Source organism: Canis lupus, chromosome 16 (genome assembly GCF_048164855.1).
Source record: "Canis lupus baileyi chromosome 16, mCanLup2.hap1, whole genome shotgun sequence".
Taxonomy (NCBI): Eukaryota; Metazoa; Chordata; class Mammalia; order Carnivora; family Canidae; genus Canis; species Canis lupus.
This window is the reverse complement of record NC_132853.1, coordinates 29,891,945-29,909,779: the sequence shown is the minus strand read 5'-3', so window position 1 is coordinate 29,909,779 and position 17,835 is coordinate 29,891,945. Positions and strand designations below refer to the sequence as shown.

The following is a 17,835-nucleotide window of genomic DNA, read 5'->3' as shown; positions in this document are numbered from 1 at the left end:
CAGTTTTTAAGTGTAGACTCCCTTTATAATTGCTGGGTCTTATCACACAGGAAGACCACAGGTCTTCCTACGGTATGTTTGGAGGTACAAATAAGATGAATGTCCTCACTTCTTTACCTCAGCATTTTTAATTCTCTCTGTGATTAATTACAAAGAATTCTCTCTTCTCTACTAAGATTTGGTGTCATGAATTCGTGGACATAAACCATTTGTCAAATGGGTGAGGTATTTCTTGTGGAGATGGGCAGGTAAGCAGATTGGCAGGATCCTAAGCCAGCCACACAGGGCTTATCTGAGGGACTCTCAGGCTGCAAAGTAAATAGAGAAGAAAAATCTGAAAAAGAGGGAAGACCTCTTGAGATTTATTTATTAGTTAACCAAGGGTCAGGGGACCCTCTCTGAAATTTGAGCATAGGGATCTAGAATACAACTTAAACCTGGACTTATCTCCAAGCAGAAGTATCCCCAAATTTTTGGAAACCCATTGTGATTGGTGCTCAGGAGACAAAAAAAATGAGGGTGAAGAAAGGAGAATTTGCTCTGTGGCTTTCCTCACTCACCACCAAAACTACCCAGGTTACTCATGCAAATCACTACCCACTGCATGGGGCCACCTAAGGTAATCAAAGGATATCCAATGCTCCTGTGTAATATGGTAAGCACTTAAAGAGCACCATCCCCTCCAACATAGACATCTTGTTGGTTTTATCCAAAGAAAACATGAATAGATGCAGTGTTCTATTAATGAGTGAGATACATTACATTCTTTTTCATTTTTAAAGCAAGCATTCCTGATAAATAACACATGCTTAAAGTGGATTTCACTGCACTATAGGGAAAGAAAGTTCATGTCTGTTGATTCTGAAGTACCAGAACTATTTCCTGTACAAACCAGCCGTCACTGGGTAGAAATAAAGCATTTTGTCTTTGTGGCAAATATTCTTTTATGTGCTAAGTGCTCTAGTAGCCTCTTAATATCAGAGCATGTTAGAGCTGGGAGTTGCTTTGAAGTCATCTAGTTTAACCTACTTAATTAGGAGAGGAGAAAACTTCAGGTTGTTTGACTTTTGTTTTTGGGTTTTTGTGGGTTTTTTGGGCTTGGGGTTTAAAAAAAAAAAGAATCCTTGAGAAGATTCCAGTTGATGTCAAAAGATATTACCTATCAACCTGCTCAAGCAGACCTTTCTACAGAAAGGAACAACTCAGCCTGCCCCCATCTTTGACTCACAAGAGAGGTGTAAATCCCACCCACGTAGTTAAAGCTTTCTTGCTGGACTGCTGTTTATTTTGAGGTTAACAAAGACTAAGGAAGCCCATTGTGAAATGTTTGTTTGGAAGACCAGAATCTAAACTTACACTCCTTGTCATGGTCATTTTTTTAAAGAAGATGACAGATTGGAGCCACAGGAAGAGAGTGACTCCAGCCATGCCAGGAATAAGAGGATGCTCTCTGTGGTTTGTTGCTGTTATTGTTTTCCATGTGCTTCTAGGGATATCAGGTTTATTACCATGGCTGGGGACAGAGCTGAGAATGTGGTGGACAATATGACAACTATTTCCTTCCCGGTGTGTCCCTGAATGGCCAGCACAGTCAACATGTAATCAGACAATCTACGGCTGCACTGTTGCTGCTGACAACTTCATTAGCCTGTGATATTCAGCTGGGTAATTCATTTCCCAAGCATGGCAATAGCTCCTGATACGCCTAATGGGTTGAATGTAATTTTGTAAGCTTTTGAAGATGAATGTCTCCCCTTGTGCTTAGCTATGCCCTAATATGGGAAACAATGATAGCTACCATTAGGAAACAGCATTGTAGTGTTGGGCTTTTCAGTGCAGGTTGGGTCTCTAAACCACAAAAGCAGGAAACATTAGCGATTAGAATGATCCACTAGATGTGGGTCACTTAACATACCTTGTGAGGGCTTTTTTTGCCTATCTTTGCATTTAATCTTCATGAGGCCAGGGCATCCTACAAAATAAGGTAGTCTTGCCAGGGATATAAAATTAGTTAATTAATGGTTCCAGGGGGTGGGGTGGGCTTTGGCATGATACTCCTATGGTCACTTACCAATGCTATCCTAAAATGGGAGAACCATATGACAAACAAGAAATGTGACCCATGTATAGTTTCCAAAACCCAAGCTGTAATTTTTCTTTAAACCTATGGACAGAAGTGTAAAATACATTCATATAGATTCTCCTTAATTCAGTTCAACTAGATATACATGCGTTGAACTTCATCTACCATACACAGGGTCCAAGTCCTTGAGCTGAGAGGCAATTGAAAAGTTAGAGAGGCCTGGATTCTGCTGTCCTGGAGATCTTAGTCCAGTAAGGGCAGTGGGGCCCCAAGTAACTAACTCGAGCAAAGGTAGACTGTGCACAGCAGGCTAACATAATTATGAATGCTTACAGAGGGAGGAGAGAAAGACACTCATTCCGTTTGGGAACATAAAAGAGAAGTTAATATGCCATCTGTGAAGACTTCCACCTTCATCCACCAGCCAATCTGAACTCTTTTGAGAGAATTTGGTCTCCTGAAAATCTTACTTGAGTCAAATTCGTAATTTTTAAGAGTCAGGACTCCTCATCTTACCTAATTTCTTAGTGCTTCTTGGTCGTCGTTTATGACCATCAGTTCCAGGTATCCAAAATGAAAATGGGGAAGTCAACATAAAAATAGGTCTAAAAGGGGTGCCTGGGTGGCTCAGCAGTTGAGTGTCTGTCTTCAGCTCAAGGCATGATCCTGGAGTCCCAGGATGGAGTCCCACATTGGGCTCCCTGCATGGAGTCTGCTTCTCCCTCTGCCTGCGTCTCTGCGTCTCTCTTATTTATTTATTTATGAATAAATAAATAAAATCTTTTTTTAAAAAATAGGCCTAAGAATCTCTCAGCTTATCCTATTATTGACCACTGTACCTGTTTTCTTGACTTTGTAAAACCAAATCCTACCAGGCAGACTCTTATTAGCAGTTGGAAAATAGAGACAGATTCTATGCTACTACTTTTAACTAAAGATGATATGAAGATTTCCCTTACAGAAAAAAGAGAAGAAAGAATAAGAGGATATGTAGGAATAGGAGGAAGAGGAAGAGTCTGCCTGAAACCCAGTAATCATTTAGGCTTTGGTACTCTAACTCATCAACTTGACCACTTTGACTTGTGCATTGAGCACTTACTTTATAGACTCTGGTTTTCATACATCCTGGTGAAGATTCATATGGTTTGACAGGTAGATGTACACGTACATAGGTTTTGAAACCTTGTCGAAACTATGAGGTCTGCCAGTTGCTTTATTGTCCTTATCTGAGCAAACTTTCTTTGAATTATGAACATCTGAATTACCAAATCCTAGTGCATTAATAATTTCATTTTTAAATTACTCAAAAATTCGGCATAACATTCTTAAAGTAAATGAAGACACACAAATCATCTTTGGCTTCCAGTTGCAGATAAAAGACCTCCCCCAAAGAAATGGCCAAAATGAATGTTGTGAATGGAGAGGGGTCCCAAAGTCTCTGTGATGGCACATTGCCCTCCCAGACAACTCACTACAGTCCAGATCTCACTCTCCAAAGGCATGATGAAGATCCTGTTAACAGCCCAATTATTGTAAATGCTATTCTTTATGATAAAATCCAGTGTATCAAAGAATGCAGATGGCCTTGGGGATGGTTGTAAAGAGAAGTGACCTGTGCTAATTCCTCTTGGAGAGATTTGGGTGAATACTGCCACCTATTGATAGGTGAACCATATGTCACAAATTCCTACTCTGACCTGACACGGTGCTAATACTTATCACAACAGATCTCGTTATTCAGTTGGCCAAAACCTTTTAGCAGTCCTAAGTTCAAAATCCTTCACGTATTTGTGATGAAAAATAGCTGTGTTATACTAATTTAAAGCGGTTCACAAATTGCATTTCTGGTGAGAGGCAAAGGAGCCAGGTACAAATGCCATGAGCTTTGCAGTCAGAGATCTGGGTTTGAGTCTCCCCTCAGCCCCTGAATGCACAGAAACAAGTTAATTAATCTCTCTGAGCCATAGTTTCCTCACCAATAAAAAGTGGATAATCCTCTTTACAGTGTGAGAATTCAGTGATGTTGCTGCAGGCCACACGGAAGGTGTTTGATAAATGGCAGCGTTTGTTACTCTGTTTCCACCACACTATTAAAATTAAGTATTGGTGATGCAATGATTGCAATATGACAAACCACGTCACGCATTAGACTCTGGTGAACTCTCCTGTGAGGTTCAATTATCCTTTGGCAATGCTACTTGTCTCGTGTAGTATCTTTGACATTCAAAATTAGGACAGTGTGAACATAAATATTAGAACTTTAAGTGTGCCAATTGAGAAAATGAGGATAAATGGGCTTCATTACCAAACGTCTCCTGACTGCCCGAGAGGATATATGGGGCTGAGCAGATAAAGAATTATGATAAAACTTTGGAGCTGAGTATCAATGGGGCTTTGTGACCTGCTGGACAGGGTTGAGGCTTAGGACCAGACCTAGGAGGTTCACATTCCTTCCTCGGCATGGTGTGGGGGATCCCGGGCTCACACAGACAATAGGGGATTCATAGTTTAAGAATTCTTATGATGACTGAGAGGAGGGTGGCTGCCAGAACAAGAAGACTTTTCAGAAGCTCGGACTCTGATTATCACATCGGTGCTACAGCCCGGCGAGAGGCTGCTGAGAGGCGGCATGAAGCCATTCTTGGAAAGCTTTCAGTGAAGTGTTTGTAACCTCCTTAAGAGAATCCCATTTCTCAAAAATGCAACCATGGAAAATCTCAATTGATTAGTTCAGATAAACACTCTGTCATCAAATCACAGCAGAAGTCACACAGCCCATCTCTTTTTGAAGAGTCTTTCTGAATGTCATAGAGTCTAGTCTCTCCAAGACTTGGGTGGGGGAACCCCAAGAGAGAGTTTCTCAGGATATTTTGGGACCTTTACTTTTAGTCTGAAAGGTCAGCTGGTGCTTAAAACAAAATAATCAAGAAATAGCTTGCCTATGAACAGGCTGCACCTTTAGAAAAGGTCTGCTTTGGACTGAATAGCCACTGCCCTCCCCCACCCCGTTTCCTTTTTTCTTTGGGGCTTAGTAATTGAGAGGGAGGAGGAGGAAGAGTTTTACATTCATTACTAACAACTTCGCACATAATAAGCATGTTCAGATACACCCTGGGGTGTTAGTTTTCTTTTCCTATTTTTTTGTCTCCTTTTTAGCAGCTTTTGATAAGTAGCACATTTTATTTTTGAAAAAAGAATTGGAGCCGTTACTGAGTGGCCGCGCCCTGAGGAAGGTCAGGAGATTAGGGAGCGGAAGTAGGCTGGCCAGACTCTTTGCTGACCACAGTAAGGGACTGCTGCTTTCTTCCCATAATTTAATTTGAGACTCTGATGAAAAGGCACCCCTAAAAAAATCTTTGCTGAAAAAAAGAGTGAAAAATTGTTAGAAAAAGGTCATCAAAAAGTGATCAATTTAAATTTATGTCTTACAAACAAACCACATGGAACTAACCACAAGGCAGACATGCATTTGCAGTGATATATGGACATTCTCAAAATATAGGCATGATTTCGCAGGAGAGGGTGGATGTTGCTAGCCTCTGATGTTGGTGGGCTTTGGCCTAGTTTCACAAGTATTCTGAAATTCTCAACGTGGCACTTCACAAGTCAGAGAAGAGTATACTAAAACAGACCTTTGAAGTTAACTGGCTCTCCTCCCTCACTTGCCAAGTGGGGGAGCTCAGAGCCGGTAGGCAGAAAGTAACTTGCCCAAGGTCACTTAGCCAGGGGGAGTCCATCTCATCCCCAGCTGGACTCCCCTCTACCAAGCTCAACAGCTGTGAGATGGGAAGCACGTCACCTGGAAGTCCTCTTCCCGGGGTGACTCTGCCCCCACACCCCTGCCAGTGGCCCTGTGTGTTGCCAGGGTGGTTCATCCGCCACCACCTGAACTGACCTCTTTCACAGCTGTTGAATGGCTTCTTCAGAGCAGCCCAGGCGCATTCCACATGGCTGCAAGGACTCGGCCTCCTGCTCTTTTCTCTGCCTTCATGGCATGTGATGATCGATGGATGCTGCCATCATCTGCCATCACAGAGGTTCAAAGTCATCTTAGGCTTCTTCCTCCCACTCATGTCTTCACTCACTCACAGGTGCGCCATGGACAGGTCCTCCTCCGGAGTGTGCCCCACCTTCAGCTACTGATTTCCATTTCCACAGGCCCTCGCCATCGTCATCTTCCTGCTTCCCGGCTCTCAGGCTCTCACTGCCTCAGTTCACAGGCTACAGTGGCTAAACCAGAGGGATCTTAATGCACGGCCCTGCCATTGTCCTGCCCAAATCCCTGTCACCTTCAGGAACAAGTTCAAACCCTAACAGGGCATCCACGCACATCTCAATCCCACCCCAGCCTATTTCTGTAGCCTGAATTCCATTAGATCTTCCGTCCACGTTCACTCCAGCCCAGCTGGATTATTTGTCATTCCCTAAACATTCTAGGAATTCTGTGCATCGACCCATTTCCTTCTCTTCTGTTCAACCTCAAGAGATCTTCACACTTGCAGATCCAGTGCAACTGCAGACTTCCCTGTGAATCTTGCCTAAGCATTCTGGAAGAGAGTACTAGTTCTCTCTCCCTACAAAGAGCCCTTTTATCTCTGAAAAGATACCTCCTCATCTTTGTTCCCCTCCCCACATCACGCTAGTGCTTTATCCACCACTTTGCATAAATAAGATGTTTTTCTTTCTTAATACTGATTTAATAACTTAACTATTTCAAGACACCAGGCCTGGCCAGAGCAGGGGCTGGAGAAGGAAGATACAAATTAACTAAAATGTAATCCCTGTCTTCAAAGGAGCTTGAAGCAGTGAGACATGTTCACAAATAACCTAAGCAAGTGAGCTAACTGTGGGGGTGGAATTGGGTGGAGGGGAAGTGCTGAGTATGGAACAAACATTCTCAGTGTTCCAGATGAGAACATGGGTGTTATGATATGGGAGTGGGGGGAGGGAAAGAAAGCGCAGAGCTGTTTTTAAGTTCTATCTCTGTGCTGTGGTCATTGTTAGAGTCCTGTCTAGGTCTGGCCAATGCAATACATCCTTCCCCCAATACAGAGTAATCTTCCTAAAGCAAGTAACTCCCTGCTCAAATGTTTGTTATTGAATGAATCAAGCATCAAATAATTATAGGCTTATGCTAGGCGTTATGGAGAATACTAGTCTGTAGAGAGGAAGCAAAGTCTTAGGAAAGAGCTGGAGAACAAAAAGCAGGAACATCCTGTAAAAGTGCCGGGGGACGGGGGACAAAGTAAGTGTGTGATTACTCTGGGCTGAGATTAATGGAGAAGGAATAATCCGAGGAGGTGAGACCTCAGTGGATGGCCACTTGGCAAGAAAAATTAGATATAGTAACTTAACTTTAGGGTTCCTTTTCATTCTCAGACCCCTATTATTCTTTGAAATGCTTTATTTATTCACTCAACACATACATGCTATGCACTTCAACAAAACATTCACTAAATATTTATTGATTGCCTTCTATGTGCCAGGAATTATGCTAGACTGGAAATTGAGGAGTGAATAGATGTCTTTGCCATTAAACTCATAGCAAAATAGGGATGGCTGATGTAAAACAAGTAAGTGTAAGAAAATGTGATGGATGTCACAAAGGGCAAGGTGAAGGTGCTCTAGACTGCGGAGTGGGGACCCTAACAGGGCTAGAAAAGGATCTCAGAGAGATGATGCTTAAGCCAAGACTCTAGCGCTGCACGTGAGTTCACCAGACAACAGGGACCGAGTGTAGGGGCAGAAGAATATAATCTGCAGGATTCTGGAATTGAGAGGCAGTATGGCATGTCCAAGGAACTGAAAGATGTTTTAAAGGCTGCAGCATGAAGGGAAAGTAGGAAGAGGGCAAGAAATGAGACCACAGAGGTAGGCAGAGCTGGATTACAGAGAATTTTGCTGAGGTATGTGAAGGAGTTTATAACTTCATTGATAAGCTTTTTGGTAACATTAAAGTATTTGGCACAATGTGGCACACCAACTAAGGACTTAATAAATTTAAATCCTATTTGTTAAGAGCAGATTAAAGAATGAGTAGATTAATGAATGAATGCAATGGACAGAGGATGCATGACATGACTGAGTCTTAGGCATTTGCTCCTGGAAGCGATGCCACTATTACTAAGACTTCATCCCCTTAGGTTTGCACAGCAGATTGAATCATGACCCCTCGGAGGTGGCCCCTAACCTTAGTAGAATGACTCAGTCACCTGGCTATCCCCAGCAGATGGAATTTAAGTAAATCTGTGTTAAAGTCAAAGTTTGTTTAGAGATAAGGGTAAAGTTTTACCTGGCAATCGTTTAGGCTTAAGCTGCAAAAGGGTAGCTTGACTCTTTCTTAATCCTTGATGAAAAAAATAGCCTTCTGAACCTCAAGGGCACGAATATTGCCAAATTAGATTATTCATGCAATGCTTCCATGGACAAATAAGTCTAAGGAGAGGGAGAGGGGAAAAAATATTCCAAAGAGAGATTTTGCCTTTTGAACGAGAAAAGAAAAAGTCAGACAATTGTTTAAAGCTAACCTACGCCCCTCCTTTGGAAGGTTTTATGAGTCATTGAGCCTCGCCTCAGATCCCAACTCCAGAGTAGTCACTTGTCAGGGACGAGTCAGCCACCACAGTGAAATGTTCTCTAGAAAGGAGGAGAGTTTCAGGAACACAAGATGCCATTCCCAGGATTCTAATTAATTACCAGGCCAAAGAATAACACTCTGCCCTCTTGTTTATAACCAAGAGACTTTCTCCTGATTTGCTGCAGAGTCACATTCAAAATTTGGGAGTTGATTTGGCTCCAGGTATAAATAACACACCAGAGTCAGTACCTAGTAGAAAGGTCCAAAACTATTTCTGAAGTCATCATAGCAGCTAAGCTTTCATTTGGCAGAGAGAGAATCTGAAGAGATCTTTAGAAAGATTCTTAATGCTGTTGCTAGGGACGTCTGTGTGTATGTGTGTGTGTGTGTGTATCTGTGTGCTGGGGGGAGGGGGTGGCGCAGGGTTTAACACGTGCTCTCAATCAACAATGTCTCCTTAACATAAAGCAGCCTATGAAGGTCATTTGCCATTTTATTTTAGAGAGAAACATGAAAAATGCCTAAATAAGCGGCTTTCTAGGAAATTTATTCTGTGTGTTTCATTAGTCATGTAAAGCGTAACGTCATGAAAGGAGCCAGGTGCACCCATACAGAGCCGGCATGAAAGAAGCACTGGAATCTTCCTCCTAAGATCGAGCCTCTTGGTGTCCTAAGTCCCAGATCCACTGACTACTTCCCCAGAACCTGCTCAGACAAAAACTCCAGCAATGCCTGAGCAGCCCTGACTGGATTGGAGCTTTCTTTGCTCTTGTTGGGAGCTTGTAAAGGATTGCACAGGTGCCTTAGGTGAGGGGATGTGGTGGCCACCTGTGTGCTTCTCATCCCCGTGAGCTGTGGGAGTAAGGGGGTGTCTGGTCCCAGGAGAGCTGTAGATCACTTGCAGTCACAGATTTCTGGATGGGCTCTTGCATGCCAGACGATATTCCTTTGCCTGCAGTTGATATAGTGCAAAGCTAACTGGCTGCCTTGCTGCCCCTTTGCTCATCCTTGAATGACAGCCCGTTCTGATTCAGGCTTGTTTGCCATGAAGCTTGTTGTCCCTGCATGCCGTTCCTAATGGACCTCACAGATACAAAAGGCTAAAGACACACTGAAGTCATGGCATCCCTTTACTACAGCGCACAAGAGAAATCGAGCCTTTTCAGGGCTATAGTCCTGAGAATACACCTAGATTCTGAGCCAAGCTGTTTCCCTCTCCCCTTCTCTCCCTGTGCATCATTTGCTCTTTTATTTTGCATTAAGAGTAGCTTAGTGATCATGGACTTCAGCTCTTGCCTGTAGTGATCCTGTTCGCATTTTATTCTTTACACAGAATAGGAAGGAGGTTCGCTTGCTTTGCGCAGAGGCTGAGCCACAGGAGAAAGCAAAGCCAGTGTGATTTATTGAATGAGAGCACTGGACAATTACCAACAACTTGTTCCTCTGCTGCCTCGAACAACCTGAACTGGTAAGTAAAATTCATTGTTGTCTTTCTTCATATGAATGTGGGGCTTTCTAATTCACTGATTATTTTTTAAATGTGTATGTGTTGCTGCAGTTTAAATGATACCAAAAAATCTGCATCTTCCAAAGTTAGCTGCAGGCAGCCCATGAAGGATGCACACCAGCACATATAGAGTGGTCTGCAGTAGCATGTAGGCGTCCATGTGGGGAGTCAAGAGTGGGGGCGGGGAAGCCCCCATGTCCGATAATTAGACATTTTGTTTGTAGCAAGCCTGAGGACATTATGTGCTTGCCTAACTGATTAGCAATAGCTATGAAAAAGTAAAATATTCTTTTGTTGTATAAGATCATTTTCTAATCCGGTTCCTGAGTACCTATAAGATACCTGTTGGATTAGATAAAGATGGATCCCATCATGCTGATAATCCTAAATATAAACCCAGACATATTGCCTTTAATCCAGCTGGACATGCAGGGTGGGATACCAGTATTCTGTGCATCCTGGGTGAGCATGCCCATAAATAGCATCATGACTGTGATATCAAGGATAGCTGCTAAGGGCACACAGTAGACATCCATGTAAACTCTTGCTTGATCCAGTGCTACTTTTGTACCCATATGCCTTATATCCTTTTCTTATTCTGTGAAGATATATGGTTGGTAGGGAATATTAGGTTCAAAGTGGAACACTCTAAGCGTCTTGTTACCCATGCTGGTCTTGGGCCCCGCCAAGGCCACTGGAAGTACCATTGATAATCCAGTCTGATTTTGCTTCTATGCTGGAACACAAAATCCCTGTACTTACTTGATTTCTTCATTTCCTAATAAAATGCAAGCCAGCCTCTGCAGAGGGGGAACGTGAATGGCAAAAGCGATTGCTTTTCCAACCACTGCTACCACTACCATGTCTTCTTGGTCTTTTCTTTGCCTGGTTACTGCAAGGCTTTATGGCAGCACCAAATCCTTTTCTAGTTGGTTCAGAATCCATATAAAGGTCATACAGAGTTTACTATCTTTGTTGCACACTATCTGCAACGTATCACTGGCCATTCAGATGGAGTTGTGGCCTTGGGTGCTGACAAAGATGGATGATGGCAGAAGAGTGAGCAGCATGCTTCCCTAAATCAAAACCGAAGTTAGGAAATCTGAGAGATGGGCAAAGTTTTGCAGAGTGGAAAGTATCCCAGGCCACTCAATCACAAGAGCAGCATCATTCTCCCATGTGATTTGACTCTTTCAGAACTGATGGCATTCTAATAGGAAGGAGATGGAATTGACTAATGATTAGAGATATCAGGATAGTAGGGCACTTTTGCTCATTCCCAGACTATGTGTCTTTAGGAAATTCCCTCACTCTACCTGGATCTCCATTCTTCCTTTTTTTTTTTTTTTCTATTCCTGATTATTTTAAAGAAGACATGCTAAGCTCAACTAATCTATCCATGAGATACTACTTAAAGCTTTCCAATTAAAGATGCAGTAGGTAATCAAGGTTGTTGTTTACGTTAATCCAGAGACCATGCATCAGAAACCTATGGATGAGGGTTTATGTGGGAATGAGGAGATATATACACCTTCCCCATCAAAGGGATACAGGGTACTCTAAAGGAAGCATGATCACACTCAGGGGACTAGAAGGGGAGAATAGAGTGGAAAATGGCATTTTAAAAGCACAACTTTAAATAAATAGATCATGTAAATAATTTTTATCAATATTAATCAGTAATAAGTGACTTCCCTATACTTATGATGCTGAGATACTGAAGATCTTAAATGTTTTGAAATGAACATTTTGGAGGAGTTAGTTCAAGGATGAGTAGAACCCATTATAGAATTTACATTCAAATTACCCCCATACCCATGCACATGGAATTCACAGCTGTAAATGTACTGTGATTTATTTAAGGAGTTCTAGAAAACTCATCTGCCAAAAGAATTATCCCGTCTCTAGGATTAAGGTACCTGAAATTCTTTCATCAGAGATTCAATTAAATATTGCTGTCTTTTACAAAAGAAATCTTCTTAGGGGGAATAATAAATTGAGACCCTCATAGCTTATCATAAATGAATGTATTCAGTATTTTCTTCCTCACGGGAAACCCAAAGGATGTTGCATTAATACTGTATTAATTCTTCTGCTTTCTATCTATTTCACACCTATCTCCAAGAACTTCTCTTGTAATAATCATTTCACTCTTTTTTTTTTTTAAGATTTACTTATTTATTTGAGAGAGAGTGTGCATGTGCAAGCCAGAGGGCAGAGGGAGGGGCAGAGGGAGAGAAAGAGACTCTCAAGCAGATCCCCACTGAGTGCAGAGCCTGTGGAGCCTGATCTCACCACCCTGAGATCATGACCTGAGCTGAAACCAATAGTTGGATGCTTAACCAACCAACCCTTTATCACTTAACTCTTAATCAGAAAGCTAAGTAGGCTTTAGGACAAGCCATTTCCTTCTTTTTATGGGATGTTTGGATTAAAAGATACCATCTATTTTTCCTCTAGGCCATTGAAAGTCACATGTGGAAAGCTGAACTCACTACCTTTCCCCTTTTAAATCCAGTTTTCCTCTTACATTCCTCTCTTTTTAAAAAAATTATTGGTAAGCCATTCTGCACCTAGTCAACCAAGCAGAGCTAACAAAAGTTATCCTCAGGTTCCTAACTCCTGAAGTCCCTCCATCTAATCACTAACTACATTTGGTCCATCTTCCTTCCTCTCTCTTTTTAATCTGCCCAGCCTTCTCCATCCCCATTGTGACATCTTGGAGTGGAAGTCACCAGCTCTCATTGTGATTTTCAACAGCCTTATACTTGGCTGTCCCCTGCCACTGGTCCCACTATAGCCCTCTTCCCTTCAAACCACCCTCTGGATACTACCAGAGTGATTCTCTAAAAATGCAAATCTCAGGCTTTCTCTAGTGCTTCTCCATTGTGAAAAGTGAAATCTATTGTCACTCATCATGGTATGCAAAGCCCTTGCTGGTCTGGTCCTGCTATCTCTCAAGGCTCCTTTCCAAAGGTCTTTGTGTGGCAGATGAAAGGCCCTTTGGAAATGTCAGAGCCCAGAAGAATTCTATTAGGGCACCTGTGGGCACTGACCAACCAGCAACACTATCACATGTCCTAACCTGAGTTATTATACCTGGAATGCCCTTTCCTTTCCTTCCTGCTGGTTGATTCTTCATTCACTGTTCAAAATCTTGCTCGGTCATCACCATTTCTAACCCATTCTCCCATACCCTCTTCTCCCATGACACCTACTGTCACTCACTCCTCTATGCTATTTCTTGCCTTAAACATTTGAGAGCAGTGTTGAGAGGCTTAGCTCTCAGATCAACTCTCAGATCCATATTGCCTGTGTTTGAATCCCAGATCTGCCCCCTTAGTAGTACCTCAATTCCTTTCTATGTAAAATGGGGATAATAGTCCTTACTTCACAAGACTGTTATGGGATACAGAGAGCTGATACACATAAAGGCATTATTCTAAATAGTGCCTGACTTAGAAAGTGCTATAGAAGTAAAAGCCATTATCACTATTTCATAATTTCACGTATCACACTATTTCATACAAACACACACTTGCATAACTGTCTTCTTCATTAGCCTATCACCATGTTGGGGTACAGGTAGGGTAATCAACTTGTTTCAATTTGCCTGGGACTTCCCTAGTTTTAGCACTGAAAGTCCTGCCTCCCAGGAATCCGCTTAGTCCTAGGCAAACTAATACTGTCAGTCACCTTCTGAGGGTGTCTTATTCACCTTTGAATTCCCAGGATCTATCACAGCATATATAGACTACCAAAGTAGGTCACCCAAAGGGTTTATTAAACTATAGAATCAAAATTAATTGTCTTTTCACCTGCTTCCTCATAAACATCCTTTTAAACTTCAAAAATCAATCTTCTTCCTGCTGTGAAGTAACCACTGACTTTTCAAAACTTATCACTGAATAACTGAAAATATGTTTTTAGATGCACAGGAACTTGAAAGGTTGCTTCCATACCGTTATATATTATCAGTGTAATAGAATTGGCCACTCTTTAGCAATCAGAGACATACCTGTCATGGTAACAGCAGGTGGGGAATAGGAGAAGGGTCACACTTTCTTTTCTGTCTAGTGACAGGCAGGTTGAAGTGTGAAGGTCCCTAGTTCACATCACAGCCTGAAGAGCAATCTTGTCCCAGTCAGAAATGTTCCCTTCACTGAATGTATCTGTCTACCCAGCTGTCAAGAATGGCTAGAGTTCCTGTTTCTAATATGCTTTGTCTTACAACTGCTCCTCATCCAAACTGGCTCAGGTCTTTTTTCACAGTACAAATATGATGAGAAAGTCCCAGAAGCAAGCTCCTGTGAATCAGGGACTCTGGACGTGCCAGAACTCATAACGAGGTCAAGATCTTCTCTTTAGAATCAAGGTCTAGAAAGAAGCTGACAGGCAGCCAGACCAAGCTCCCTCAGGCAGAATAATAGTAGATTTGCTAAGACCATGGACTTTGGAGTCAGAATAAATCCTGCCTCCTCCATTTACTGGTTATTTGGATCTTGGAGAAGTTACCCAAATTCTATGGGCCTCAGTTTCTTTGTTTGCAAAATAATAATATAATAATGGTGCCAACTTTCTCCGAAGGCTATTATTACATTTTTTCTTACCCTGTGAAAGCAAAACCTGAGGCAAAACCAATCATGAATGTTCTGTTGGGTATTGGGAGACACAGCCTCAGGACACCAAGAGTCAAGCCATCAAGGAAAAAGGGAACTGAGTCAAGGAGGAAACATGAAAATAGATCGTTTGTTACTGAACTAGCCATGGCTTCACAAGAAAACACATCTAGTGGTTTGTGTGTGATTGCTTCCAAGAAGCCCTCAAAACAGTCCACAAGGGAAGAACGGAGAAGAAATTATCTGAGAGCTCCTTCCAATCTCCTACCTCTCATTGGTCCAGTTTCTCACATTTCCAGATAGTGTGACCCAGTCCCTTGGGGTGGCCATGAGTAAAATTGGAGCCTCCCTCTGTGAGTCTGACTGGGTCAGAGCTGCTGCAGCCAATGCCACAGCAAGCACAGTGGGGGCCATGCCAGACCCGCCCTTCACTTGACACAGCTGGTATTTGGGGACAGGATGAAGGTGGCAGCCAGAGCTCTCTACGGGAGCAAGCAGCCAGAACCCAGGGAACAGGTGGTTTTAAAGTAAACCTGGGGAAACTCCTCTCTCTCTCTCCACAGACTGTTTTTGCCATTTTGGATATGGATTCTCCAGGAAACTTTCACTCTTTCCTTAAAGCTTGCCTCCAGGTGTATTAAAAGTGTAGCTGGTATTAGGGTGTAATAAAGAGCAGAAGTTTTTAATTTTCATAAAGTGCAATTCATCAATTTATTTTATGGTTTCTGCTCTCAGTGCCTCTTTTAATAAATCATTTTCTTATTCAAGTTCACAAAGATTTTCTCCTATGTTTTCTTCTAGAAGAAGTTGTATAGTGTGAGCTTTTGCAGTTAGGTCTATATTTCAATTCAAGTTAATTTTTTATATAGGAGATGAAGTAGTGGCTGAGGTTTTATTTTTGCATATGGACACCTCATTGTTCTGATGCTCTCTGTTGGAAAATTTCAGTTTTCCAAAAATCAGTTGTCAAAAATCAGTTGATCATATATGTGCATGCTATTTCTGGGCTCTCTGTTTGGTTTCATTAAATCTATGTACCTATCTTTATGTCACAGTCTTTATCTGAAGAGCTGTCCTGATACCAATACCACAGATCATGATTACTATGACTTTATAGCAGGTCTTTAAATCAGGTAGTGTAAGCCTTCCAACTTTGTTCTTTCTCAAAGTTGTTTTGGCTATTTTAGATCCTTTCCATTTTTATAAAAATTTCAGAATCAGCTTTTTGATTTCTAAAAAAACAAAAACAAAAACAAAAAAACCACCCTGCATTGAATCTAGAGTTCAGTTTGGAAGAATTGACATCTTAATAATATCAGTTCTGATTTGATCCATGAAGAAAGTATACATCTCTATTTATTTAGGTTTTCTTTAATTTTACTCATTAGTGTCATGGAGTTCCGAGTATACAAGTTTTGCATACATTTCGTTACATTTATTGCTGAGTAGATTTTTGTAGATTTATTAGACCGTTCTACAAAATGTTCATGTTATCTGCAAAAGAAGACTGTTATGCTTCTTTCCTTCCAGTCTTTATACCTTTTCTTGCCTTGCTACACTAGCTAGAATGTCCGGTATAATAGGAGAGAGAGGAATGGACATCCATGCATTGCTTCTGATCCTAGGAGGAAGCATTTGGTCTTTAACCATTAAGTATAAGTCTATAGATTTTTGTAGATTCTCTTCATCTGGTTGACAAGTTCCCTTATATTCCTGAAAGGTTTTTTTTGTTTTGTTTTGTTTCATTTTGTTCTTGTTTTTGGTTCAGTAAACAGATATCGAATCATGTCAAATTCTTCTTATTCTGCATCTATGAAGATGACCATATGATTTTTCTTCTTTTATTCTGTTAATGAAGTGAATTACATTGATGAGTGGTTGAATGTTATACTAACCCTGCTTTCCTGGAATAAACCCTACCTGATCATGAAACATCATGTATCCTTTATGTATATTGCTGGGTCTTACTTGCTAACACTTTGCTGAGCTTTTTTGTGTCTATGTTTGTGAGAGACATTGAGCAATAGCTTTGTTTTCTTGTAATGCCTGTTTTCTGGTTTTCGTATCAGGGCAATGTTAGCCTTAAAATGAAACCAAAGTTTTGGAAGAGTTTTGTATAGAATTGGTATTTTTTTCCCTTAAATATCTGGCAGGCTGTAACATTTAACATAACCTTTATTAAATATTGTGGGAGAAAAGAAACTATTAGGATGGAAAACAAAAGTATAAAACTAGAGACTAGCTTTCCCATATAGCGTGTCTTCCTATCTCCTAAATTCTGGTCCTATAGCTGTGTTGCAGAGACCAGCCCAACTTCAATCAACAGATCTGTTTGCCCTTCTCTTTGCCTCTCAGGGCCCCTAGAGCCTCTTTGAAGGAAGAAAACAAAAGATATATTTATTTTCTTAGAGAAACTCTCAAGAGTTTTTTCTTATTAAAATGATGGCTAAAATTTTATTAATAGTGGTTATACCCATCCAACATAATACTACTCAGCAATAAAAAGTGAAGAACTACTTACTGATAGATATAACAATGTGGGTGAATCTCAAAATAATTAAGCTGAGTTAAAGAAGGCAGATTTTTAAAAAGTGCATAGTGATTATTCCATTTGTATGAAATTCAGAAAGGAAACCTAATCTGTAGTGTCAAAAAACAGCCCAGTAGTTGCCTGAGAACAGTAGGCCTGAAATGAATTTTTTTTTGAACATCTATTTATTTCAGGCACTCTGCTAAACATTTAAAACTCTACTATTCGGGATCCCTGGGTGGCGCAGCGGTTTGGCGCCTGCCTTTGGCCCAGGGCGCGATTCTGGAGACCCGGGATCGAATCCCACATCGGGCTCCCGGTGCATGGAGCCTGCTTCTCCCTCTGCCTGTGTCTCTGCCTCTCTCTCTCTGTGACTATCATAAATATATATAAAAAAAAAAAACTCTACTATTCTTTTTAGACATGACTTTTATAATTCAGATACAGAATACTGTTAAGGAAATTGAAGCTTAGGGATGGTAAATAATTTGCCCAATGTCATGCAGTTAATAGGTAGAA

The 17,835-nt window shown here is 41.3% G+C and overlaps 1 protein-coding gene across 3 annotated transcripts in view; it reads left to right on the top strand.

Annotated features, from left to right (window-relative positions):
- ANKFN1 (ankyrin repeat and fibronectin type III domain containing 1) overlaps positions 1–17,835 on the top strand; it is a 379,429-nt gene that overhangs the window by 214,495 nt on the left and 147,099 nt on the right. For all 3 annotated transcript variants that reach the window (XM_072779922.1, XM_072779921.1, XM_072779919.1), the window contains exon 3: positions 9,994–10,128. In XM_072779922.1, coding sequence (XP_072636023.1) covers positions 9,994–10,128 — 135 coding nt within the window. The remainder of the gene's footprint in view (positions 1–9,993; positions 10,129–17,835) is intronic.